Genomic DNA, 27,231 nt, shown 5'->3' with positions numbered 1-27,231 from the left:
AGCGGTATAGAAGATGGATGGATAATAATAATAATAATAATAATAATAATAATCATAATCATAATAATAATAATAATAATAATAATGTATTTTGTTATCTAATATTACTATTATGAAACTAATCTTACGTCTATTAAGTAGCCCTATATTTCACAATGATCACTAACCAAGAGTTAAACATATTTCTTTGAAGTAGCACTGAACATGAACAGTTCTTAACTCAATTCCAGGGATTTCAGCAATCGTCTTAGTTGTTTTCGTTGCTTTCGTTGCCCCTTCCAGGACCACGGGATATCTTCCAACATGGCTGTTGAAGAAATGAGAAGCTACACACTGTAGCTAACAGTTGCCAGTTAAACATATTAATAACTGCAATTATGATCCAATCATAGAGTTCAATCATAGAATCACTCAATCATTCAATCATGCTCTTAAGTATTTGCTTATATAAATCCTTTTCTTTTCACCAGGCAGTGTATGATTCTGGCTTTCTTTTGGACGACTTACCTGTAGTGTCATATAACGTGTATAACGTAGCCTTGGAAACGTGTCTAAAGCATGGCTCTGTATGATTTACTTTATACAAAACGACAGAACAAGCAGTGAAGCAGGACAGTTTTGTTTAATAATGCTAACTGTAAAGTTCACAGTAATAACCCGGAGATTTGACTGCTTTTTAGTATTAAGATACTATTTATTCGAATATTAGATGCTATTTAGCACAGCATCTAGATTCACAGCTAATAATACACATCTCTGATTTAGACCTGTCTCATGAGGTTTATTTATTATCGTAATGTACTAATCAGCAATGATCTGATGTAGATCTACCGGCTGGAATTATTTGGCTATGCAGAAGTCTAATTTCACCACACGACAACACCACAAACATCAGGTGGAGTCAGTGTGAGTATTTTTTTTTTATTATATATAAATTATATCACGTGATCTCTGATTAGTGTTTTGTTAATGCGATGCTTTAACAGAAATTCACTGCTGTACAAGCCTGTTCAGTTTATAATCAGATGCCGACTGTCAAAAAGGCAGTGATTGTAGGTCTACATTACATTATCATCAAATACAGGAAAGTCGTTAAATAAACTCTGTATTTATATAATCCGTAAATGATAATAATGTAATGGGAATAAAAATGTAATGGGAAATTTAGCCAACTTGCTGAATTAATCTGCAGTTATCCCCCCCCCCCACCCCCCCACCCGTGTTTACATAAATCCATTGGACTCATATAAACACTGTGGGTGTTAATTCAACACTAGGGATTTTACTGTGCAGGAGTCTCAGTATCTTCCCCCTACTGTCCTACATAATTATGTCCTCATTATGAAAACGTCCCAATAATCCGACAATTTCATATGGAAATAAGTATAATAAAACTCTGTATGAAGATTTAAAAAAATAAATAAATAAATAAACTATATGAACTCTGAACATGTAGGCCTAACGAAGGTGAAATGACAGGACGCAGGGTAAAAAAATAAAATAAAAATCATGTCGTGGATAAAATCAGCCTTTTTAGCCTAAGTCAAAAACTTCAGAGACAGAGAGTTTAGTAGATGTCAGAAGTAAATGAACTTTATTGAAAACCAATAAAGTGTGACAGTCCGCAGAGAGTCCGAATTATACATACACAAACATGTCTTTATATACTTTTTGGAAACAGTAAAATTATCCCTAGGCGGGGCATTCACCTTTTCTTTCTAGGAACAAACCAATCCCTATTGCCTTAATTAATTATTCATGTCTATGTGTTATCTTAAATTTGTGGAGCATGCGCAGTTAGTGGTTTTTCTCGTTTCGCGAGGTTTTGGATTCTTTCTTTTTACAAGAAGAATGTTTCACTCAGGCTTGTGTCCTGTCCTTGAACCACACTGCTTTCCTGAAGCCCTCTTCCAACTCCCTAACCGGCACCTGGCTTCAAAGTTATTCACCCACAAAAGCGAATGTCTAATGCCAATTTATTGCTGTGCAGAAAAGTGCCAGCTGATACAGAAGAACTTTTATTGTACAGTAAGACACCAGAGTTCATCCAACTTAAATCCACTCAGAATATAACTTGATCAAACATTGTTCTGTGGATTTAGATTATGCTTCTAACTGTTGACTATACATTGATTATACGAGTATGCTTAAGTAATAATTCTTAATGTTGGTTACACATATTGAATACACTTCATTAACATATCCAAATGTTAGTTACACATATTGAATACACTTCATTAACGTATTCAGATGTTAGTTACACATATTGATTACGCTTAATAAATATTTTCCATAATCATCGCCACAGATCCAGACAGCAGAGGATCCTCAGTCAGACAGGGTTAATGTCAATATTCAGAAAGCCAGAAAAACAAGCGAGGGCCCAAACCAGAAAACATGAAAATGGAAAAAGGCAAATACGACTCGCACTTAGATGACTTGAAGAAATGAATGATAAGACAATATCACAATATCAATATTCACAATGGGAAAATAGGGTAATAACCAATGATAATACAATATTGGGACATGAATAAAAACAAAAGATTTGAGATGCAGGCAATTTGCACTTTCTAATTACTATACAATTATATCATTACTCTAATAATCATTACAATTTTCAAATGAAATGGACTCAAGTTCATAGGGCCATTATTTAAAAAAGTGTACAATGAATATCTTCATATTGATTATTTTGAAAGAATATTATTTTATTTAGTTAGGGGCGAGGACGTCACTAGGATATATTATATTATAATACTCCATGTGGCCAAATGTTTGTGGACACCTGACCATCCATCACACCCATACAGTATGTGGGCCTTCACTCACAATGTTTTTTGTTTTTTTAAGGGGGGGGGGTCTCCCACAATATTCATTAGCCCCCCCTAAGCAAATCAATACATCAGCCAATATATTTTCTTTTTTTTCCCATCAACGGTTCGATTCCATCGCATCTTAAAACTAAAGGCACTAGGACCTGGGGGAGCGCAGATCACGCGATCACGCGCCTCTCTTAGTCTTAAAGGGAAATACTCTCAGATCTTTACAGGTGGTGACGCAACACAAGGGATCACCCAAACGTAGGCTATCAATCAGGGTCGGAAAATACGCGGGGCATGTTTAATAAAACGTAAATTCGTCCCCCAACAGATCATGATCTGTTGTAGACCAACTGGCTGGAATTAATACTTGGCTTGAGTCAGTTAGAGTATTTTTTATTATTATTCCTTCCAGTAATATTAATTGTAGGCCTATTGAAAATACAAATATAAAATGCGACTTTTTGTTTTTGTCACATGAACTCTAATAAATGTTTCGTTAGGTTAGTGCAATGCTTCCCTGAAACTCATTGCTGTACAGTGCTTACTCCAATAGTAGTGTTCAATTCGAATAAAACGAATTAGCCTTATTTATTTTTAGTCTTATTTAGACAAAAAAGAGAGAAGAAGTAATAGATTTACTACAGCAAATTTTGTCGACACAAACTAAACCGTTTTAGTAAAAAAAAGGTTTAATCTTGTTTTTCCTCCAAAATTTTCTCAATATGATTATTTTGAGTTTTTCTTAATGAATTTTCCTTCTTAAATGGAATTGGATAACGGGCTTACTAAAGCCTCCTTCTGTAATAATAATAATAATAATAATAATAATAATAATAATAATAATAATAATAATAAATTATTATTAACAACAACTTTTATTATTATTATTATTATTATTATTATTATTATTATTATTATTATTATTATTATTATTATTATTATTATTTATCCCTACAGCAGCACATCTAACATGCAACAGCTCGAGAAAAAGAAATAAATTTCACTGTCTTTGGTAGGTGTCATAACGTACAGTTGCGTTGTCGAGTTTTGAGAATTGTTATAATTATTTTATCCTAACAAAACGGATACAAAAGCACGAGCAAGAGTGTGATTAGACTGAAGATCGGCACACAAGCACGAGTCCGATGGGCGAGGAAACAGATCATGAAGAAGCCTCACTCACTTTACAGCACCTTGATTTGTGCATTCCCGTTAAAGGTGCTCCGGTGGAATTGGCGTCCCGTTCATATTTGAAGTCAAATGTTACAGTGGTGCTTGAAAGTTTGTGAACCCTTTGGAATTTTCTATACATCTGCATAAATATGACCTATAACATCAGAATTTCACATACGCCCTGAAAGTACCTATTTAAACAAGCGAGACAAAAATAGACTATTACATTTATTTATTTATTTATTTATTTATTTATTTATTTATTTATTTCCTTAATAAATGACCAAGTATAATAGCCTATTTTTGTCTCGTTTGTTTAAATTGGTTCTCTTTATCTACTTTTAGGAAAAAATCCGACGATGTTTTAGGTCATATTCATGCAGAAATATAGAAAATTCTAAAGGGTTCACAAACTTTCAAGCACCATTGTATATTCCTGAGAAGTATGGTTTGCCATGTCCACAGATGCTGCTGCTAACGCTACTGTACTAGTAACGGTGAAATTCACACGGTGAACACAGGGGAGTGGATATACACACAATGAAACCTTACGCTGTGGTTATATGAAATACAAGCAGTCTTGAAAAGCAGCTCGACCTATCAAATTAGTGGCCCAAAACTGTTTATATACAAATAAAATGTATTTAAGTGGATCTTTATACGAGTCAAATAACATTATATCTGTGTAGTAACTGCGCTATAAAGATATTCCCAAAAGGGCATTATAAAACCATCCCAGACTTTGCTAATTCGTCCCATTGACTTATATTCAAACTCAACAGGATATTCTCAGAGCTTCTGTTTTCCTGACACCTCTCTTTATGCTTTCCAAAGTAATCTATTATAAATTAAATAACAGTAACAAAAGGTGCACCTTCAATCACAGTGTAGCACAGTGTAGTGAGTCTGGATTCTCTCTTTTCATCGTTCATTCCTCTTCAGTAACCACTTTATCCTGGTTAGGGCTAGGAGCCTGTCATAGGAACACTGGTAATATACGCTGTATAGGATGCCAGTCCATTGGAGGTGACCATGAACACACACATTAACACACTCATTCACATCCAAGGCCACAGAAGAGAAACTCCACACACAGAGTTTCAACCTGAGCTTACAATGTAACTAGGGACCTTTTTGACCTTTAGCATTTGCTTGCTGTGCTACAGGATGCACACAGGATGTGGTCAGAGGCAAATGGCTTCCAAAATGAAAAAAAACGTTAATTGTGTGAAAGAGTACAAGATGTTGTAGTTAAGAAAACAGTGATGGCCGCACACCAAGTAATGACTCAGCAACTAACAACTGAGTATTGTAATTGAACTTCGGCAGTGGTTAATGACAAAGAACGACTTTTGTAAGCACTTTTGTAACTGAGCACTTTTGTAACTGAGAGGCCAGGTTATGTACAGAGCAGAGATGGATGCGATAAGGAAATGGCAAGATGTACAAAAATTCACCACAGTGTGAAATTTGGTATACAGACCAATAAATTTCTCTGTGTACATTGATAAGAAGATATACAGACTTATTTCTTAAAAGGGAAAATATATCAGCAAAAATGTTCCCTCCTAAGTTATTTGGTAGAAATTTTAGTGTGTCATTCCCTCCTTCACTAATTTTGTTTGCTTTTATGGTTTCTAGTGTTTCATGGTTAATAGGTACTTTCCAGCCAGATCCTCATGATGTCATGAATTCACAGCAGCCCAATTTCTCCTAGGAAATCCTAGCCCAGTGCTCTGCCTGTGTATGTCCTGAGATAATGCTGTACATCTCTCTATTGATCGAGTAGTGATCTGAGCTCCTCTAAATCCTCCTGTTCCACATTTTCCAACAAAAAACTACATATTTACTGATGACACAAACATGTACCAAAATATCATGAGTTAAATGAGTTTAAAGAAACTGGATGACTGATAGTGATTGTTTCCTATACGGGCTCTTAGTCTTAAAGGGAAATGCTTCCCTGAAGCTCATTGCTGTACAGTGCTGTACTCTAGTATTCATTTCGAATAAAACGAATTAGCCTTATTTATTTTTAGTCTTATTCGGACAAAAAAGAGAGAAAGGGTAATAGTTTTACTACAGCAAATTTTGTCGACACAAACTAAACCGTTTTAGTAAAAAAAAAAAAAAAGAAGGTTTAATCATGTTTTTCCTACAAAATTTTCTGAATATGTTTATTTTGAGTTTTTCTTAATGAATTTTCCTTCTTAAATGCAATTGGATAACGGGCTTACTAAAGCCCCCTTCTATAACAACAACAACAACAACAACAACAACAACAACAACAACAATAATAATAACAATAATAATAATTATTATTATTGTTATTATTATTATTAATTAATTAATTAATTACATGTTATTATTAACAACAACAACTATTATTATTATTATTATTATTATTATTATTATTATTTATCCCTACAGCAGCACATCTAACATGCAACAGCTCGAGAAAAAGAAATAAATTTCACTGTCTTTGGTAGGTGTCATAACGTACAGTTGCGTTGTCGAGTTTTGAGAATTGTTATAATTATTTTATCCTAACAAAACGGATACAAAAGCACGAGCAAGAGTGTGATTAGACTGAATATCGGCACACAAGCACGAGTCCGATGGGCGAGGAAACAGATCATGAAGAAGCCTCACTCACTTTACAGCACCTTGATTTGTGCATTCCCGTTAAAGGTGCTCCGGTGGAATTGGCGTCCCGTTCATATTTGAAGTCAAATGTTACAGTGGTGCTTGAAAGTTTGTGAACCCTTTGGAATTTTCTATACATCTGCATAAATATGACCTATAACATCAGAATTTCACATAAGCCCTAAAGGTAGATAAAGAGAACCTATTTAAAAAAACGAGACAAAACGATGGATATTATGGATACGATATGACTAATCCACTACTTAAAAAAAAAATGTCATTAATGTAAACAAATATAATGGTAAGAAAGAGATTTAAGAACTCACACAGAATTATATCTTGTAGGCTATGCTAAGAACATGTCTTTAGTTTCCCATCTAATTATCTTCACGCTTTTGTTTTTTCATAATATTTATAGATCTCTACACGTTGGGTTATGAAGTTAATCACTGTGGCTGATACACACTTCTGAATAATTTTATACGCTAGTCTGACTCATATTGAACGCAGCAGATAGGCCGTATAGAGTATAACACAGTAGCAGTTTGAATGCTGCACTACAGGTCCCCTGTGAATTCTAGTAATTACTGCTCTAGTCAGAAACATTTGAGTAATCGATACTACTGGGTTTTGATATTGCTTTTTTCAAAATTGAATGAAATGAGGCAGTGGACCGTATTAACTTTTCGCCAAATCCTTTTTTTTTTATTTCTAGGCCAGCACCATTTGGTCTATGTTATACAATAATGTAAATTATTAATTTCTGTTTAGGATCAAGAGAAAGATTTTAGCATCGCACTTACAAGGGCAGTTGATGATTTTCTGTGGAAATGAAAACAGAGAGACAAATATTAGGTTTACGATTACAAATGAATGCAAGCAGGGATTTTTGGATTAGATTCATTTTGCCATCAGAAACGCACTGTTCTGTACACACTCACTGTAAATGTTTATATCAAGGGTGCCCAATCTTATCCGCAAAGGGCCGGTGTGGGTGCAGGTTTTCATTCCAACCAAAGACTTCAGCAGCAGAGAGCGAACGTTTGTGTTATTTATGCGGAACTCTGGACCTGTCCACATAGCCTGACGGGGTCATACAATGTTGACCACACACACACACACACACTTATTTTACACCGTGGGGCACAGAACAACATGCATAGAGACACAGAACCCTGGTATTGGCTACTCGAGATAAACTAAAATCATTACTGCATGACTGTCAATAATGTGAATAATGTTAACATAATAATATAGAGCAGTTTTGCCATCATGTAATGCCTTCACTTTAAGTTAGAAGTGCTGGAAGGACATGCACGATGTGTTTATTATGGAGAACCTGGAACCCCTACCCCCAGGTGTTTCTGTGGATAAATTCTGCTAATTAAAATAAGATAAAAATTTAGTTAAAAAAAACGTTTTTCTGCCAATAATACACTTTGACTTGTCTGTAAATTGATTAAGGAGCCAGTGTAAGAAACACAGTGGGAAATGCAGTCTGCCTGAAGATGCCTAAAGCTTGATTCACACTGCACCAAAAGACGCTGACTCATGCCAATTCATGCCTCTGTTGCCGCTGGGCGGCGGTTGTTTTCAACAACTGAACATATTTAGCTGGCGTTTGTCATGGAATGTCTGAGCAGTGTGGTATGATTTTCCAACAAACTCTGACATAAGCTGACCTGCAATATCTCAGAAATATTTCTGAAATAAGAAACATATTGTCACTACATGATGCGGAAATACTAGTTCATGCATTCATCACCTCTAGATTAGATTACTGTAATGCCTTACTGTCTGGATGTTCCAGTAGGAATATAAACAAACTCCAGTTAGTCCTGAATGCAGCTGCTAGAGTCCTAACTAGAACTAGAAGATACGACCATATCACACCGATATTATCAATACTGCATTGGCTCTCAGTAAAATCTCGCATTAATTATAAAATACTTTTATTAACCTATAAAGCACTAAATGTTCTCGCGCCACAATATCTAAGCGACCTTTTGGTTTTATATGATCCGCCACGCCTACTTAGGTCAAAAGATGCAGGCTATTTGACGGTACCTCGAATAGTGAAGGCTACAGCAGGGGAAGAGCTTTCTCTTATAGAGCCTCACAGTTATTGAACAGTCTTCCTATTAGTGTTCGGGACTCAGACACAGTCTCAGTGTTTAAGTCTAGGCTTAAAACATATTTGTTTACTCAAGCCTACCCTGACTAGATTCTGTTCTACTACTTCGCAGTCATAATTATCTTTTTTCTCCCTCTCTCCTTTCGCCGAGCCCCACACGAATTTATGGAGATACTAGAGATCCAGATCCTTTCTGCCTCTGGATGGAGCTCAAATCTTCTTTAATTCCAGACTGCTGGGACTACGGCTGCTCCTAATGCCATACAGACTTCATATAAATCCATAATGAACTTTTTCACACTAACTGTTGTTACCCAGATGAGGACAGGTTCCCTTCTGAGTCGGGTTCCTCTCAAGGTTTCTTCCTCTTAAAACATCTTAGGGAGTTTTTCCTCGCTACCGTCGCCGCTCAGTGGCTTGCTCAGTTGGGATAAATTCGCACCTTTAATATCTGTATACCGTGTTGATATTTCTGTAAAGCTGCTTTGAGACAATGTCTATTGTAAAAAGCGCTATACAAATCAAATTGAATTGAATTGAATTGAACCTGGGACAAACTGTTGCCATGACAATGTGGCAAGCATCCCTGAAAACTCCATAAAACGAAAGCCTGTGTGCTAGGTGCTAGGTGGACATACTTCTAAAAAGACTACAATTGACAAGGATAGAGAAGTGACAGAGAAGAAGTAATCAAGGAGGGTCGTAGTTGCATATTATTAAAAGCCTTTTTTTTTATTAGAGATGAAAGATTGGGCAGATGGGGTGGTGTGACCATCCTGTACAGTCACTTCATCTTCCTGTAGTCCCTCATGTAGATAATCTACTGTTTGAAAACCTGCAGCCCCACTAAGGCCTTAAGCTTGAGTTCATTCTTGCAGAGTTCTTGGGCACTAATCCTACTGGATATTCCCAGATTCTTCCAGATGACTCCAAGTACCCTCTCCACAAACCCGAATAACATCTGCCTGAAGGTAGTTTTCCTGGGATGACTTACTTGTAGATCTTCTGTTCGGTGGTCTGTGGATAAGCTCGTTGCTATAGCACCATGATACGTCAAGAATGCTGTTGGCGAGAGGTCTTTATACCTAGGGTTAGACCCTAACCCTGACACCGTTCATCCAAATCTGGAGACCACACCGTCAGATTCACTAAGACTGGAACATGGATCCATTGGACGTTGTTGATTAGCACTCTGGGATAGGGTCTCTTCACCACAAATCACACACACACACACACACTATATTATATATGTTTGATTTTGTGTTTACTGTATATGGTTAACAATCAAGTCCACAAAATGGCTGCCCACAAAATATCTGTTACAAAATGGATCTCCTGGTTGCCCTTGGTAACTGTCTGAGCAAGAGAAAAACAAAAAAACAAAAATGAAACTACAGAGTGCACCTCAGGACATGTCTTTAAAAAGTGGCAGAGCATAAGGCTATGTAAACACACAAGGCAGGCAGCGTGAAACAGGAGTGTAACATCCTCAGACTGTGAGTGAGTCATCTGCTACTTCGAGTTTAGTGAGGCTCAACCTGTGTGCTAGTAACAGCTCAACAAAAACAACTCAAAGTGCTGTTTTTAAATTTTTTTTTACATTTATTATTATTATTATTATTATTATTATTATTATTCTTTTAATCTTTCATATTCATATCAGAACAGGAAATGAAGGAGTTCCAATAAAAAAAGATTCCTTCATATCCTTATAACAGACTGTGGTGTGATAGTATGTGTTCATTCTACAGTGTGCTACCACAGAACTATGAGCAAGCCCTATTACAGCTGTTTGCTGAGTTCAAACCTCAGAACTGCCAAGCTACCACTGCAACTCTTTATCCCTCAACCGCTGTAAGATACTCTGGGTGAGGGTGAATGCTGTAAATGTATCTTGCTTTCACTTTATGTTTCGAGAAACCATGCTTATAATAATAATAAGCAAAATAATGTGAGATTGATAAACGGATAATGTTTGTATGTTTCTTTAGTAGGACTCTATAAGTGCAAACAATACTATATTAATTAGCTCAGCTGCAAACCTACTGGGAAAGAGTATTGAGTGATTTTGTGTTCTTCCTGTGGTTGAAAGCTCTATTCACTGTATTTTCCACTGTAATTGCATACTGAGACTTTTACTACAGTACAACTTTTACTTGTAGTTTTGGGTAAGCATGCTCAACCTATAGTATTCAATAGAGTTTTCATACAGTCTATGACAATTCCAATGATGAGAAGCCATTGTTTCACAAACAGCTGAATCTCATGACTACACTCATATATGTATTAGTATATTATATATTATATATTACATGATAATGCCACAAAAATACAAAAAATAAATAAAGAAAAACTGAAAAAAAAATATGATTATGAATAATTAAGACCTGATTCCTCATGTTGTTGAAACAACCTGAGCCTGTTTAGTGACAACAGCTTCCACCCAGGCTTATTTTTGAGTGTCATAATAAACATGTGCTTTTGTTATTCCTGCCTGTTTCTCAGATCATCTCTAGTTAGGTTCAGCTTTTATATGTCCTCAAAGTCCAATCAAATTGTGCTGAGATCACAATGTATTTGTTTGTATGGAAAGATGTGTGTGTGTGTCTGTGTGCTCCCCCTCTCCTTCATGAACTAAAGTTGTAGAGAATGCTAAGGCAGGGGTTTTTCAAAGTGGAGGCCACGGTCCCCTTGGGGGCTGCCAGGGGGAACCCGGGGGGCCTCAATAATTTGGTGTGCCCATCCCTCCCACTAGTATGTTTTCTGTTTCTCAATCTCAGACAACCACACACACAATCAATTCCAAATGTAATGTAAAGATGTAAGATGTAATTATTAATAAAAAAGTGGGATATATTCAGAAGTCTGTATTTTCACTGTGTTTTAAAGACATCTTGCAAAAGGGGGGCCTCAGTGAAATGTTAATGCCATTTGGGGGGCCTTGCCCTGGAAAAGTTTGGGAACCCCTGTGCTAAGGTACTGACACAGTGAGTGTAAATGCAAGTTAATTCATTTATTTCCTTCACTGGTTACTCTTCCACCCACTCAAAGCTCTTTATCTCAGACACCCATTAAAGCACACAATTTTCCTCTATTAAAACACATGACTTCCTCTATTGCTTGTGTCAGTTCCTCAAGTGCACTGTTGCTCTGCCAGATTTTGACATACAGCTGGCAACCTTGTTGCCCATTTTTCCCCCCTTTCTAAAATAAACTTTCAAGAGCATCACACTTTTTCACAATGTCTCTGTACTGTATACCCAAAAGGACATAATCAGATTTGACCCTATTTTCAAGGCTATGTAAACACACAATGAAGGCTTGCAGGCAGCGTGAAACAGGAGTGTAACATCCTCAGACTGTGAGTGAGTCATCTGCTACTTCGAGTTTAGAGAGGCTCAACCTGTGTGCTAGTAACAGCTCAACAAAAACAACTCAAGTGCTGTTTTTTAAAAAATTTTTTTACATTTATTATTATTATTATTATTATTATTATTATTATTATTATTCTTTTAATCTTTCATATTCATATCAGAACAGGAAATGAAGGAGTTCCAATAAAAAAAGATTCCTTCATATCCTTATAACAGACTGTGGTGTGATAGTATGTGTTCATTCTACAGTGTGCTACCACAGAACTATGAGCAAGCCCTATTACAGCTGTTTGCTTGTATTGAGAATATATATATATATATATATTCTCCAGTGATCCTTGGAGATTTTTTGGCCATTCAGACCATCCTCTTCACAGTGCATTGAGGCAATACAGACATGCGTCCTCTTCCAGGTTGATTCATAACATTTCCAGTTGACTGGAACTTCTTAATTATTGCCCTGACGGTAGAAATAGACATTTTCAATGCTTATACTATTTTCTTATAGCCCCTTCCCATTGTGTGAAGCTCAACAACCTTTTGCTGCACATCACAGCTATATTCCTTGGTCTTACACATTGTTATGAATGACTAAGGAAATTTGGCCTATGTGTTACCTCATATTTATTTATAAAAATTATGTAACACAAGACTAATTTTGTCATTTCAGGTCACATCATTAAAGCTGCACAAGGCCAAGCACTTGAAACTGGGACTCTTTATCATGTGTTTGCTTTGAATTTTATCAAATGGATTTTCATATGTGTTTTAAGTGATCCTGTTTGTCACTTCATGGATTATAATCCACACTATTCTCACTATTCTCCAATATTTGATACATAAATTTTCTCTCTTGACCTGAAAGAATGCCAGTGTTGGATAATAAACATCCTGCTCCTCTGTTAGAAAGAAAACATTCTGAGTGTATTTACTGATGAATTGTCAGCGGTCTGGCAAAAATCCTTGGAAACCCCCCAAATTAATAAATACATAGGGATCAAAATCGGTACCATTGTTTCAAAATCCACATTGTGTTCATTTAAAAATAGTGTTAATGTGGTGTTATGGTGTTATAATATGGTGTTATAATTGTGGATCTTATGTATGCACAATTTTGGATCATTATCTTAACAATAAAGGTCATATTTCTGCAAAGAGACAAACAAAAAAACTGCACTTTCATATACTGAAGAAAATACTGAAAAGTAGATGTTAGTTGTTAGATAAATTAAATGTTAAAGTGAAGTTACACCCTTCATGTATACATATAGTATAGAATATGCAATATTTTCTCAAATATGTGGGTGATACTAGATGTAGCTGTCCTTTGAACAAGTCTGAGTTGAAAACAATTACACTCTAACAATGGGCAAGTAGAAGTTCTTGGACTTGTGCCCAGAAGATCATGAGTTCAAACCTCAGAACTGCCAAGCTACCACTGCAACTCTTTATCCCTCAACCGCTGTAAGATACTCTGGGTGAGGGTGAATGCTGTAAATGTATCTTGCTTTCACTTTATGTTTCGAGAAAACATGCTTATAATAATAATAAGCAAAATAATGTGAGATTGATAAACGGATAATGTTTGTATGTTTCTTTAGTAGGACTCTAAATCAAATTATTACACACACACACACACACACACACACACACATTATATATATATATATATATATATATATATATATATATATATATAATTTTTTACATTTTTTTATGCAGATCAAATAAGGTAGATTTTTGTGGACAGCTGCTAAAGCATACTTCTTACCTGGGCAGTGGCCAGGTATGTTTTACTGTATGGAAAAAGTAACTGTATGAACATCACTGGGCAAAATAATAAATGGCAAACAATTTTAACTGCTGAGTGAATGGATTTAAATCATACATTCACTAACATAAAAATGTCACCATTATATACTCACACAGTAGCCTTTTTGTCCTTTTTTGAAACAATGACAAGACCAACCAGCGCCATCAGAAACAGAGCCACAGCTATGATCACCAACTCACGCACTCTATGCTTGGCTAAAAAGACATGCAAAATAATCATAAAATGTGGTATATAAAGGATAATAAGGAACAAAATCTTTAGTCAGCTTTCTCGAGAAAAACATATGTTCTACAATTAATGACAATGCAATTGATATAGATAATACGTATCGTAATTTACAATGTGATATGTGTCACAGAGACCGGGTGCCAAATGAATGTGGAAAAGGTATAGACTTGCAGCTGTCCAGCATATCTCAGAAAATAATCACCATAAATTTCCCAAGTACAAAATGTAAGGTCTTATATATATATATTTATGTTCTACTCACATGTTCCATGAGGACTTGGCGCACCGGTTTGACTGTTAGTTTGATTAGTAACTGCAGGAAGTCAGAAGAGATTGATTAAAGCATGTAAAACAAGCATTTGGTCATTTTTTTCCTCCATATTTGAGGTGTGATGTTCCTCAGAAAAAGATAGAACTGGAGTAGAAGGGTACTCACGATTGTAGCAAGCCCAATACTCATACTAAAGAAAGAACACAAATTAAATCAGCGAAATTTGTAAATAACACTGAGAGGCATTTTTTATGCAAATTGTCTAGATGAAATAAAATAAACATGCCATTACACTATTTTACCTTTGGGGTGATACAGTGCACCTTCAAGCGAATTTCATGCAAGGTACATTGGACAGACACATTTGGAGATGGTGTTAGTAGTTCAAGAACTTTATCCTCCTACAAGTAAAAGAAACCAAGATAAAGAAAACACATGAACGTAGATCATTATCATTACAGTAGAATTTTAAATGTTTTAGCTTACTTTAACAAATGGGGTACATAACATTTGTATTTACCGTGTCTCTAAAACTCCACATGCAGTCGTTCCTCATCAGGTAAATCTCACTAGTGTTCAACATGGCATTACCCATGCGATCACAGGTGATGTTGTGCAGCTCAGAGCAATCTAAAACCCGAGCAGATTAGCATTTTTAGCAACAACTAAGTACAATCAATGTGTAAATGTTTTTGAAGGTGTTCAGGTTCTCATTTTATATAACCAAGCAATATATTAATTGTGTTCGTTTGTGCTATTTCTGTTATACACGTAACCCCACTGCACACAATTAGCTCTGTTCTTATCCATTCTGCCCTAAATGCCCTGTGAACACCAACACCTGAAATGGGACATAATGACATAAGCAGAGATGTTCTCAGCTTTATGGTTCTATTTTTTTTGTCATTTCTAGAAAATGACAAATATGTTTTTTATGTGAGCAGAGAACTCTTCTAACTTAGGACAGCATGTCTATGTGGGTTTCCTTCAGGTTCTCTGGATTCTGACCACATCCCAAAAACATGCTGGTATGCGCATTGAAGAGGGGTTGAAAAGAGCTGAAGTACATAAAAACTCCTATTCTCTGCTGCATCACTCACAACAGAGTTCCAAACTACTTTCTTAAGCAACATCAGCACAAGAACTGTGTTGGCACACAAGCTCACTTTGCGCAATTCTATGTGTCAACTGTAAATCACACTGTCACTGGACTCTGGAGCAGTGGAAATATGTTCTCTGGCATGATGAATCGTGCTTCACTATCTGGCAGTCTGATGAACGAATCTGAGTTTGGCAGATGCCAGGTGAATGCTACCTACCAGAACGCATAGTGCAACAGGAAAGTTTGGTAGAGGAAGGATAATGGTCTGGTATTATTTTTCAGGGTTTGGGCTCAGCCTCTTAGATGTAGTGAATGGTAATGTCAATGCTACAGCATACAAATACATTGTAGACAATTGTATGCTTCCAACATTATGCTAACAGTTATGGAAGGCCCTTTCCTGTTCCAACATGGCTATGCCCTGTGCACAAAGTGAGGCCCATAAAGTCATGGTTTGACATGTGTGTTGAGGAGAAACTCCAGTGGCCTCCACAGAGCTCTGACCTTAACCCCACTGAACACCTTTGGGGTGAACTGGACCATCGATTGTGAGCATAAGTGCCCAACCTCATAATCTTTTGGGCAAAAATTTCCACAGACACACAATATAATGAGTCTTTATTGTTCACATATACAGTAGAGCACAGTGAAATTGTTTTCTTTGCATACCCCAGCCTGTCAGGAAGCTGGGGACAGAGCACAGGGTCAGCCATGATATGGTGCCCCTGGAGCAGAGGAGGTTAAGGTCCTTGCTCAAGGGCCCAACAGTGGCAGCTTGGCAGTGCTGGGGCTTGAACCCCTGACTTTCCAATCAGTAACCCAGACATTTTTTAACCCAGACAGTCCTGCATTGCAGGACTCCATACTGTTCTCCATCAAGCACATATATGTGTAATGGTCAGGTGCCCACATAATTTTGGCCATATAGTAAAATAGTATACTATTTTAATGCTAGAGGCATTTTCAGATCATAACACAACTTAGCAAAATATGCTACCCAGAGTTCTAAGCATTTCCCGACAAGGCAAATTACCCTATAAAATATGATACCTGTATATTTTATTGAAGGAGGCATTTTATCAAAATATATTAGTAATAGCGTAGACAAAATCGCACAAAACGCTGCTAGTTTATTTATTTCCTGTTATTTATTTATTTATTTTTTACAGAGACCTGTAAACTTAGGACAGTTTGATGAGGGAGGATAAACCTCTGGAACCCACCGCGAACGCAATCAGGACAAATCGGTTACTAAAGAGCAATGAATTCACTTCTTTTACAGTAAACTACAACTATCAATCGATGAATTAGTCTGAAGATAAATGAATGAACGAACAATCCAAATGAACTGCCAAAACGAGCACGAGCACACGCAACCGCGGACGATTATGACGCACTAAAATCATTTCTGTTTGAAGAGGCCGGCACTTTAATGTGTCAGCAGGGACGTGATTTCTATCATTACAAAAACGGGTCAGGATTACCAGCGGACACAAAGTCAATGAAATTATCGGTGAAAATAAATACTTACTCTGCAAAGTTAGAACGCCGCGGCGTCCCAGGAGTAAAAGAATAAAGAGCCAAATAAAACAGCCGGCTGGAGACATTTCTGTAGCTACTGTAGCGCTGATTACCGCCGAGCAAAGAAAAGAGAAGCAAAAAGCCTGTCATAGAACAGTGTTTCCCAGCCTTTTTCAGTCACAGCACCGTTTGAACATTTTGAAAGAAACCGTTAGCGTTAAACCTGGGCTATTACTCGACGCGTCCGCAATAGCGCAAGTCACAGTGCGGATAAATTGACGTCACTGCGGTGGGCAGGTCGAGCTGGAGTGCAGGCGTTCCGTGCCAGTTCGCACGGCTATGAAGTGAGTGACTTGGAGTTGACTCTTGCTGAAAGGTCCGATTGTACAGGCATCGTTATGATTCATCTATGAGGGACCATAGAGATATCCAGATGGCAAAAAAAAAACATGGAAAGCTTTTTTAAAAATAGTCATTTCGATTTGCTTTGTACATACTGCTGAAAGAATAAAGCCAAAGCGGAAAGTTTTCTGGAGTGCACCATGTTTTCAATCTTCACAAATAAACACAGTCACTACACTACTCCATCAGACAGTGATTAAACCTCATTCTTCTGTCTTTATACGTAGAGACGTTTACACTGATGGGCGAACATAATGACACCTGATTTTGTAAACGTGAGAAATGACATCTGCAGGAAGCTCCCACTTTTTGTTTACAGTTATTGCTAACATTTACAAAATGAGCCTATGATAGCTCAATAATAATAAGTCTATTTAATGCGAGTGAAGGTCCATGTTTAAAAAAATCTTAATGAAACGAATAAAATAAAATAAATTGAGGTTGATCCATTTCGTTTTAATCATGTTCTCGTGGTTATAGCTGTGCTGTAATGTCTGAAGTGATGATCTCAAGGGTTAATGGGTTTTATATGATTCGTATATGATTCTTTGAAGTGAAGTATAAACGCATCGTTCGTTTGTGGAGGTGCGCGCGCAGTCAGTGGAGGCGAAAGGCTTTAGCTACCTGAGGATGAAGTTCATGGTCCAGAAGCATCTGGAGCTTTTCTTTTAAGAAATCTGTCCATATTCTTTTGCACTACACAGCCATCGTCACACGCTAATTTTTTAGAATAAAACACGCGTACGTTATGCAGACTGACGTGATTTCTGACGTGCAGCTGACATTGACGTGCTTTCGACAGGTCAGCGAGAGCGAGGGAAGGATTATGTTTTGTTATGTATCATTTTTTAAAATTATTATTGTTATGCGTGTGTGTCTGCGTTATTATTTCAGACATCAGATATTTACCATGTTTTCTACACATTTTAGCATTAGAGAAAGGAGGATTGAAGGATTTGAAGGATTTTTTCACGACACCCCTGCTCTCCTCAGACTGCACCCCTGGGTGACCAGGAAACACTGGTCTAGATGAAATAAAATAAACATGCTATTACACTATCTTACCTTTGGGCTGGTACAGTGCACCTTCAAGCGAATTTCAGGCAAGGAGCATTGGACAGACACATTTGGAGATGGTGTTAGTAGTTTAAGAACTGGATACTCCTACAAGTGGAAAAAAAAACAAAACAAGATAAAGAAAACACAAGAACTTAGATAGTCAGTATGGCATTTATCATTACAGTAGAATTTTAAATGTTTTAGCTTACTTTAACAAATGGGGTAGATAACATTTGTATTTACCGTGTCTCTAAAACTCCACTTGCAATCTTTCCACTTCAGGTTCTCATTTTATATAACCAGGCAATATATTAATTGTGTTCATTTGTGCTATTTCTGTGATACACGTAACCCCACTGCACCCTATTAGCTCTGTTCTTATCCATTCTGCCCTAAATGCCCTGTGAACACCAACACCTGAAATGGGACATAATGACATAAGCAGAGAAGTTCTCAGCTTTATGGTTCTATTTTTTTTTGTCATTTCTAGAAAATGATAAATATGTTTTTTTTTTAATGTGAGCAGAGAACTCTTCTATTTTAGGACTATCCGGTTCTGCCCACATTCCAAAAGCATGCTGGTATGCTTTATTGGCCATGTCTCCCTCGGAAAAGAGCTTTAATCCAAGTGGTTTGTTAGGTCAGCGTTTAGAGGAAACTGTAAGGGCGAGATTTCTGATAAGCCTGTGTGTCAGTAGGCCATGAATAAAGACTGGTATAAAGACTGACATAGTTTTCATGATCATATGTTATTTTCAAGTATAGATTATGATACAATGGGCAGCTGGTCTATCTGAAAAGAAAATGTCAGTACAAATTTGACCACCCCTAAAATGGTTCATATTAATGCCAGTGCATGCGCGCGCAGCAGGCTATAAATGCGGGAAATACCACGCTGCAAAGATACCGCAAGTGTTTGAAAGGCAATTTTTCTCAGAAAATAAATGTTGTAATTTAAATATAGTTGTATCTCAAACATAAATTCATCACAATGAAATGCTTTTGGTGAAATGATTGATGTTGTTTACCCATTCTCTTGGTGACACTTTAAATCTTGAGTGTGAACGAAGCAAGCTGATAAAATACTGTTAATTAAAATAGCATGCGACTCTGAATTTGAAGAAATAATTTACAGTATATGGTCTAATTTACATGTTTAAGGTTGTAAATTATTTCTTCAAATTCAGAGTCGCATGCTATTTTAATTAACAGTATTTTATCAGCTTGCTTCGTTCACACTCAAGCCTTAAAGTGTCACCAAAACAATAGGAAAACAACATCAATCATTTCACCAAAAGCATTTCATTCTAATGAATTTACGTGTAACACAATACAAAAACATAAATGCTATTTAAACATATTTATTTAGAGTAGCCCTGAACAGATATCAAGTCATATTTGTAAAATATGCAAACAGAAACAGAAGAACAGTGTGACAAAGAATATAAAACAATCAAGACAGCATGTGATCTAGTCAGGGGGCTTCATCTGGGTGCTGTCTCTGTTTGTTGATGGCTCTGTTCTAGAGACTCAGAGTATAATCAGGAAACTTGGAGTCATTTTTTAAAATATCAGTCTTATATTTGATTCTTTTGTTCAGAGCACTGTTAAAGCATCCTTTTTTCACCTCAGAAGTATAGCAAGACTGCACCCTATGCTGAACTTCTCTGTAGCTGAAAAACCGATTAACTCATTCGTTGTCACTTGAATAGATTACTGTAATGCCCTTTTAGCTGGAGTTTCTAAATCCACACCAACAAGCTCCAATATGTACAAAACTCTGCTGCCAGGATCCTGACAGGGACCAAGAAATACAATCATATTACTCCTGTTCTGGAGTCCTTGCACTGGCTCCTGCTCAGGTTCCGTGTTGATTTTAAAATTATGATGCTGACATACAAAGCATTATATGGCTTGGCTCCTCATTACATATCTGCTTTATTAACTCCTTACACCCAAAATCCCAGACTGTGCTCCTCACAGTGTAATCTGTTAACTGTTCCACAAACCTGCTTAAAATCTATGGGTGACGGGGCTTTTTCTGTCTATGCTCCTTCTCTTTGGAACTCTCTCCCTGTTGAACTTAGGGAAGCTCAGACCTTTGATATATTTAAAGCTCAACTCAAGACATACTTTATTAAACTAGCATTTGCTTGCTGATGTCTACTTTTATTATTATTATTATTATTATCATTTTTTTCTGTGTACTACTTATCTCGTGTACAATGCTTTGAGAAGCTGCTTTTAAAGACACTCTAAGAAATAAAGTTTATTATTATTATAAATGGTGAGGGGCTTCAGCTGTCCGCACAGAAGTCAACAATGAAACAAAGAGAAAAAGGTGCCAATGCAGGAACCAGGAAACAGAGTTGGGGGCGGGGGGCTGGGTTCACAGTAACCTTATCAGACATCTTGCTTCTCCATCAGAAGAAAAACTGTCGGAGTGTATTTACAGAAAAGTCTGGACCCAAAATTTGTATAACGGGAAAACCTTCTTTAAGATTCACATTGTGCTCCTTTAAAATAGTGCCAATGTCTTGGTGTGGCTTCAGAATGCTCATTGCTGTACATCTTAAAGGGATTTATGTGTTCTTACTAATGTATTCTTATAAATACATGCAGGTGAATTTCATATATCTGACAGAGCTTTGAATTGCAGTAACTAGTGAATGACATGACACAGACAAGGCTGACTTCCGAATGCGGGCTGCTGTGCGACTGTACCAGATGAAAAACTTAAAACATAATGACAGACGTGAATGGCAGCTTGAAAAGTTGGCAGTTGGCTGGCACCACATGTCTCACAGGAAACGTGTATGTTGGTAACTGTCATATGATATTGGAGAGCTGGATTGGAATATGAAAATGACCAAATTTGGGGACAAAAATGGGGAAAATCCTAAGGAAAGTAGGTATAAAAAGAAACAGGAAAGAAAAAAAGAGGGCAACAAGGACATCAAACATGCTTCATGCTTCTGGCGGAAAAGAAAAAAAAAAATCTAGATACTATGAAACAAAGAATATCAAATAAAGCACATAACAGCATTTTTTGGAGAGAAGAATACTTAAAAAAATATTTCTTACCTTGGCAATGGTCATGCCTGATTAGCTTAAAATATCACTGTGCAAAAATAATAAATTACAAAATTTACCAACTGAGTGAATGGCTTTAAATAATTCATATTCATATTCACTTACTTTAAAATGTCACCATGTTATACTCACTTATTCATTCTTTTCCGTTTACGCATTATGGCTAAAACAACTAGTACCACCAGAAACAGTACCACAGGTATGATCACAAAGTTCCGAATTCGATGGTTAGCTAAAAAGACATGCAAAATAATCATAAAACATGGTATTAATGATAATAAGGAACAGAATCTTCAGCTTTCTAGAGTGATTTTCTATAGGGAATGACAGGGCAGTGGATACAGATATACTGTAATTTACAGTGTGAGATGTGTCACAGAAACAGGGTGTAGACATGCAGCTGTCTAGCATTACTGAGAAAATAAACACCTTGAAATTACAGTGCAAAATGGTATGAAATGGATTGGCTAATTTTTATGTTTTACCCACATGCTTCCTTAATGCTTTCTGTACCGGTTTCACCCTTGGTTTGATTGAAAACTGCAGGAAATCAGAAAAGAATGATTAAATAATGTAAAACTATATTTGGTATTAAAAAAAAAAAAATCTCCCCATTTCAGTGGTCTAATTCCTCTGAAAAAAGTATGATGCGATTAGATAAGTACTCACACTTGAAGCAAGCCCGAAACTCATACTGAAAAAAGAAAAACACAAAAGCTATTTAATAAATGGAATTTGTCAATAAAACTGAGAGATGCACTGATCCAACTTACCTAGGTAGCTACACCGATCAGCCATAACATTAAAACCACCTGCCTAATATTGCGCCACCAAAACAGCTCTGAACCATCGAGGCATGGACTTCCCAAGACCTCTGAAGGTGTGCTTTGGTATCTGGTAATCTGGTACCAAGACATTAGCGGCAGAGTCTTTAAGTCCTGTAAGTTGTGAGGTGGGGCCTCCATGGGTCGGAATTGTTTGTCCAGCACATCCCACAGATGTTTAATTGTATTGTGATCTGGTTAATTTGAATTCCAAGTCAACACCTTGAATGCTTTATCATGTTCCTCAAACCATTCCTTACCTATTTTTGCAGTGTGTCATGGAGCATTATCCTGCTGAAAGAGGCCACTGCCATTAGGGAATACTTTTGCCATGAAGGGGTGTACTTGGTCTGCAGCAATGTTTAGAAAGGTGGTAAGTGTCAAAGTAACACCCATGAATGCCAGGACCCAAGGTTTCCCAGCAGAAAATTGCCCAGAGCATTGCACTGCCTCTGCTGGCTCTCCCCCATGTAAGTGATGCACACACACCTGGCCATCCACATGATGTAAAAGAAAGGTGATTCATCAGACCACTGTCTAGTTCTGATGCTAACAGGCTCAGGGGTCAACATGGGCATTCTGACCTGTCTTTGACTGTGCAGCCCCATATGCAGCAAGCTGTGATGCACTGTGTGTTTTGACACCTTTCTATCGGAGGCAGCATTGACTTTGTCAACAATTTGTGCTAAAGTATCTCTTCTGTGGGATCAGAACAGATGGGCTAGCCTTCACTCCCCATGCACATCAATGAGCCTTGGGTGTCCATGACCCTGTCGCTGGTTCACCGGATGTCCTTCCTTGGACTGCTTTTAGTAGGTACTAACCCCTGCATACTGGGAACAGCTCAGAACACCTGCTGTTTTGGAGATGCTCTGACCCAGTCGTCTAGCCTTCACAATTCGGCAATTGTCAAAGTCGCTCAGATCCTTATGCTTGCCCATTTTTTAGTGCTTCCAATACATCAACTTTGAAAATCGACTGTTTGCTTCGTGCCTAATATATCCCATCCCTTAACAGGTGCCATTGTAATTAGATAATCAATATTATTCACTTCACATATCAGTGGTTTTAATGTTATGTCTAATCGGTGTATGAATTATCATGGTATTAGACACTCTACCTTTGGGCTAAAACAGTGCACCTTCAGGAGAATTTCAGGAAAGCTGCAGTTGATGGCTACATGTAGAGATGGTTTTATTTCTTCAATAAAGCTGTCGTCCTACAAGTGGGAAAAAAAGAAAACAGTACAGAAAAACTACTTAGTATGGCGTAGTACGGTGAGTACAAATTAAAAAAGGGATATAACATTTGTATTTACCTTCCTCCTCAAACTCCAATCACAGTCACTACAGTGTATACACTTCTCATAAAATGCACTAGTGTCCAAAGTAGCTTTGCCCATGCTGTCACAGGTGGTGTTATGTTCCACAGAGCAGTCTGAAACTTGAAGAGTTTGGCACTGATTAGCACTTATTATTGGCAGTGATTATTATTATTATTATTCATATTCATATTCATATTATTATTATTATTATTATTATTATTATTTCAGTTTAGATAATTTGCACGCCATCAGTTCTGCTCTGAACCTGCCTGAACCCAAACGGTTCTGTCAAACGGTCCTTCTCAGGTTTTCTGTGGACGCGCGCATAATTTTTGCACGCGCATAATAAACTCGTGCTTCTTCGTATATTATTTGAACGCTGTAGGTATTTTCTGACCATAACGTAGCCTATCAGCATATCCTACATATGGTTTTATGCTAAAAGCAGTTTCCGTCAAGACAATTTATACGAAAACAGAGGGCAATGTCTGGTTGGGCCACCCAAGATTAAAAAAGACCCGCACCACGTCTACAGTGGTGTAGGCTGTGGAGAGTGGAAATAAAGTCTGTTTAAACGACTGTTTGATAATAAAGTGATTAACGGCTAGGGGTATGTGGCATCTGTTGCGTTTTTGTATTAGACTACAACTTGAGAGAAATAAAGGAGACACTCGGAGGTAAAGATAACTCGTGTATTAACCAGAGGAAGAGAGTGACACATATCAATGCGCATGGCTAATTACCAATCAGAAATCAATGCTAAGGGGAGTGATTGCACTTACAGAAATAGATCCACTCTAAATGTCTTGCGGCTGCACGATATTGTGCCCAGGGGCGTCTGAATTCTTAATCCGGGCTGGCTAAAGATGCATGAACTTCTATCATAAACGACATCTTTTACGAACGAGTACGGGTCCGGATATCTATCGGTACAAATCGAGACAGGTTTCACGTGTAACTTTACCACACAAAGTCAGGTATAAAGTTAAACTCACAGAGTGCACTTGTTAGACGGCAGCCCACGAGTAGAAAGAGAAACGCGGCGAGCAGACATGGAAGACAGGCCATCCTCAATCGCAACAGCAGGAACCAACACAACCAGCTCTCTCGTGGTAAAAGCCGGTAAGCAAGCCTCGAATTCAACGTTATAGGGAGCGGCATATACGCGGCACCATATTTGGCTGTTTGGCGCCCTCTAGTGTCAATAATGAGTAACTTCGGTTATTTTTAACGGCATTATGGACGATAACGATGACATTATGGAATATTTTTTTCTGCTGATGTATTACCGGCAGTAGGAATCAAGATTGTTAGTTGAGATGCAAAATGAAGCGACAAACACCAACGAGAGGTCAATTTCGAAAACAGAAAAAAAGAAGAAGAGGAAAAGCATGAAACAAACAAACAAACAAAAACAAAACAAAAAAAAAGTACGCTCATTATAATTTCTATATCATTTGTCATGATGTTAAATGATTTAGATAATGGATTTACAATGAAGACCAGGATTGTGTGACTTCTGTCAAACTCTTTAAAAAGCCAATGGTTATGCACCACGGACTGATTTGCGCTTCCATAATAAGATGCTGTTATAGATGTTTGACTTGCGTAACTAAAATTTCAAATCTATTCAGTTGATGAAGTCACATACCCTGATAATTTGTGCCAACAACAAACCCCACCCCAGGCAGTCAACCCTAATAAATCCATCCATCCATCCTCTACCGCTTACTCCTTCTTCAGGGTCACGGGAAACCTGGAGTCTATCCCAGGGAGCATCGGGCACAAGGTGGGGTACACCCTGGACAGGGTGCCAGTCCATTGCAGGGCACAATCACATACACACTCACACACCCATTCATACACTACGGACACTTTAGACACTCCAATCAGCCTACCATGCATGTCTTTGGACTGGGGAGGAAACCGGAGTACCCGGGGGAAACCCCCGCAGCACAGGGAGAACATGCAAACTCCACACACACATGGCCCTGGCGGGAATCGAACCCTCGACGTGTGAGGCGAATGTGCTAACCACTAAGCCACCGTGCGCCACAACCCTAATATATTTACAGAATAAAGATGATTATTACTAATATTTATTACTTATTAGTAAGACTGCTGCTCGCAGGCAAGAAGCTAGCTATTTAAAAGCAAAACCAATGATGTTTTAGCTAGTAGTTTTGCAGTAACAAAGAACATGTTCTATTTTTATATTTAAAAAAAAATCTTAGCACTTGCTTTGTATTGAGCATATAATAAGGTCAATTTGTGAGTGTGTGTGTATATTAATTTTTGTGGTTATGCCTATCCACAATGGCTATTTATCATTATTTTTAATTGTTTTATTTTATTATTTATTGAAGGGAATACTATTGTATTATTATTGCGTACGAGAAATGAGTCTTGTATAAAAATTTTTTGGGGTAGGCACCAAATTGTCTAGGACATAGACACACACACACACACACGCAACTATGGGGCACCAGTTTACATTTTTTTTTACACTAGCTATGACAATTTTTCCAATACTTTTAATAGTTTTCCTAAACTCTTAAAACAGTTAGCTCAAAATCCGTCTGTGTTAGCTATACAATTAACACATTTCTTGTTGCTTTGACACAAAATGCAGACAGTTAACACAAATTAAAAATACTTGGACTTCTTTTACACACAAGCTCAACCACGACCAAAACAATGGTTTTTTACTGCCAAATTTACAAATGCTTTCACACTGTATGTCAGGACAAATAACATCATGTTCTAAACCTAACTTATAGGCTAAAGTAAAATTGAACAGCTGTTCATATTGTTCACAGTCTTTGGGAACATTGCAGCAATCAGCATATCATCCATTTTGTGGACTCTAGCTAAACACAGTGTCCGAATGAAACAACTATACAAAGTTCCATTTGAAAGGAACGGTGAGCGCATCAAAGAACTACGTCGCCAATACATCCAGGTAAGGTTATGCAGTACAGTCATTACTGTAGTGTACATAGTGTGTTTGGCAGTAAACTACTCTATAAACCTGGAGTACAGTAGGACATTCAGTAGGTATACAGCAAAGCATTTACACATACCATGTCTGATTACTTTCAGAGAGTCATGGAGTTGGAGGCCAATCAAATCCCACAGTAGCCACCTACTCTGCCGTGGATGCCACTACACCCAGGTTCTATATGGACATTGCTACATTTTCCCGTGCCACTGAGGACATCGCTCCTGCTCCGCTGAGGACGTCGCTCCGCCTTCCTGCTCCGCTGAGGACGTCGCTCCGCCTTCCTGCTCCGCTGAGGACGTCGCTCCGCCTTCCTGCTCCGCTGAGGACGTCGCTCCGCCTTCCTGCTCCGCTGAGGACGTCGCTCCACATTCAAGAAAGGCCAACGAGATGGCCCACCAAGTCAAGCCCCGTCTAAAG

The 27,231-nt window shown here is 37.5% G+C and overlaps 2 protein-coding genes across 21 annotated transcripts in view; one reads left to right on the top strand and one right to left on the bottom strand.

Annotated features, from left to right (window-relative positions):
• Positions 1–27,231, top strand: part of LOC108266079 (magnetosome-associated protein MamJ) — a 94,573-nt gene that overhangs the window by 55,452 nt on the left and 11,890 nt on the right. For 3 of the 12 annotated variants that reach the window (XR_008396482.1, XR_008396478.1, XR_008396480.1), the window contains exon 2: positions 26,913–27,231. This exon is cut by the window's right edge and continues 3,050 nt beyond it. The exons of 1 other annotated variant lie outside the window; for it this stretch is intronic. The gene's annotated coding sequence lies outside the window, so the exon portion shown is untranslated. Of the gene's footprint in view, positions 1–825; positions 907–24,813; positions 24,933–26,221; positions 26,773–26,912 lie in introns of those variants that run through there. 8 more of the 12 variants (XR_008396483.1, XR_008396479.1, XR_008396485.1 and 5 more) reach the window with 6 other exon arrangements.
• Positions 73–26,205, bottom strand: LOC108266026 (uncharacterized). 9 transcript variants are annotated; one of them, XR_006982400.2, is made up of 9 exons: positions 17,119–18,245; positions 15,006–15,115; positions 14,788–14,886; positions 14,651–14,675; positions 14,477–14,527; positions 14,078–14,180; positions 9,773–9,984; positions 7,586–7,727; positions 7,212–7,466 (listed from the first exon to the last, which is right to left on the bottom strand). XR_006982400.2 is itself a non-coding variant. In XM_053680443.1 (8 exons), exons 1-8 carry the CDS (start codon positions 17,192–17,194, stop codon positions 12,601–12,603), a joined length of 501 nt encoding a protein of 166 aa, XP_053536418.1. In that variant the 5' UTR covers positions 17,195–18,247; the 3' UTR covers positions 10,537–12,600. The 9 variants fall into 9 exon arrangements, 6 of the variants coding, with proteins under 6 accessions (XP_017324458.1, XP_017324489.1, XP_053536418.1 ...); XR_008396487.1 differs by lacking the exons at positions 7,212–7,466; positions 7,586–7,727; positions 9,773–9,984; ... (3 more) ...; positions 14,788–14,886; positions 17,119–18,245 and adding exons at positions 18,576–18,674; positions 21,654–21,690; positions 21,795–21,894; ... (3 more) ...; positions 23,805–23,929; positions 24,806–25,963; XR_006982399.2 differs by having other exon boundaries at positions 7,212–7,727.

This window comes from Ictalurus punctatus, chromosome 1 (genome assembly GCF_001660625.3).
Source record: "Ictalurus punctatus breed USDA103 chromosome 1, Coco_2.0, whole genome shotgun sequence".
In the NCBI taxonomy this organism is placed as follows: Eukaryota; Metazoa; Chordata; class Actinopteri; order Siluriformes; family Ictaluridae; genus Ictalurus; species Ictalurus punctatus.
The sequence above is the reverse complement of the archived record's forward strand: the minus strand, read 5'-3'. Positions and strand labels throughout refer to the sequence as shown.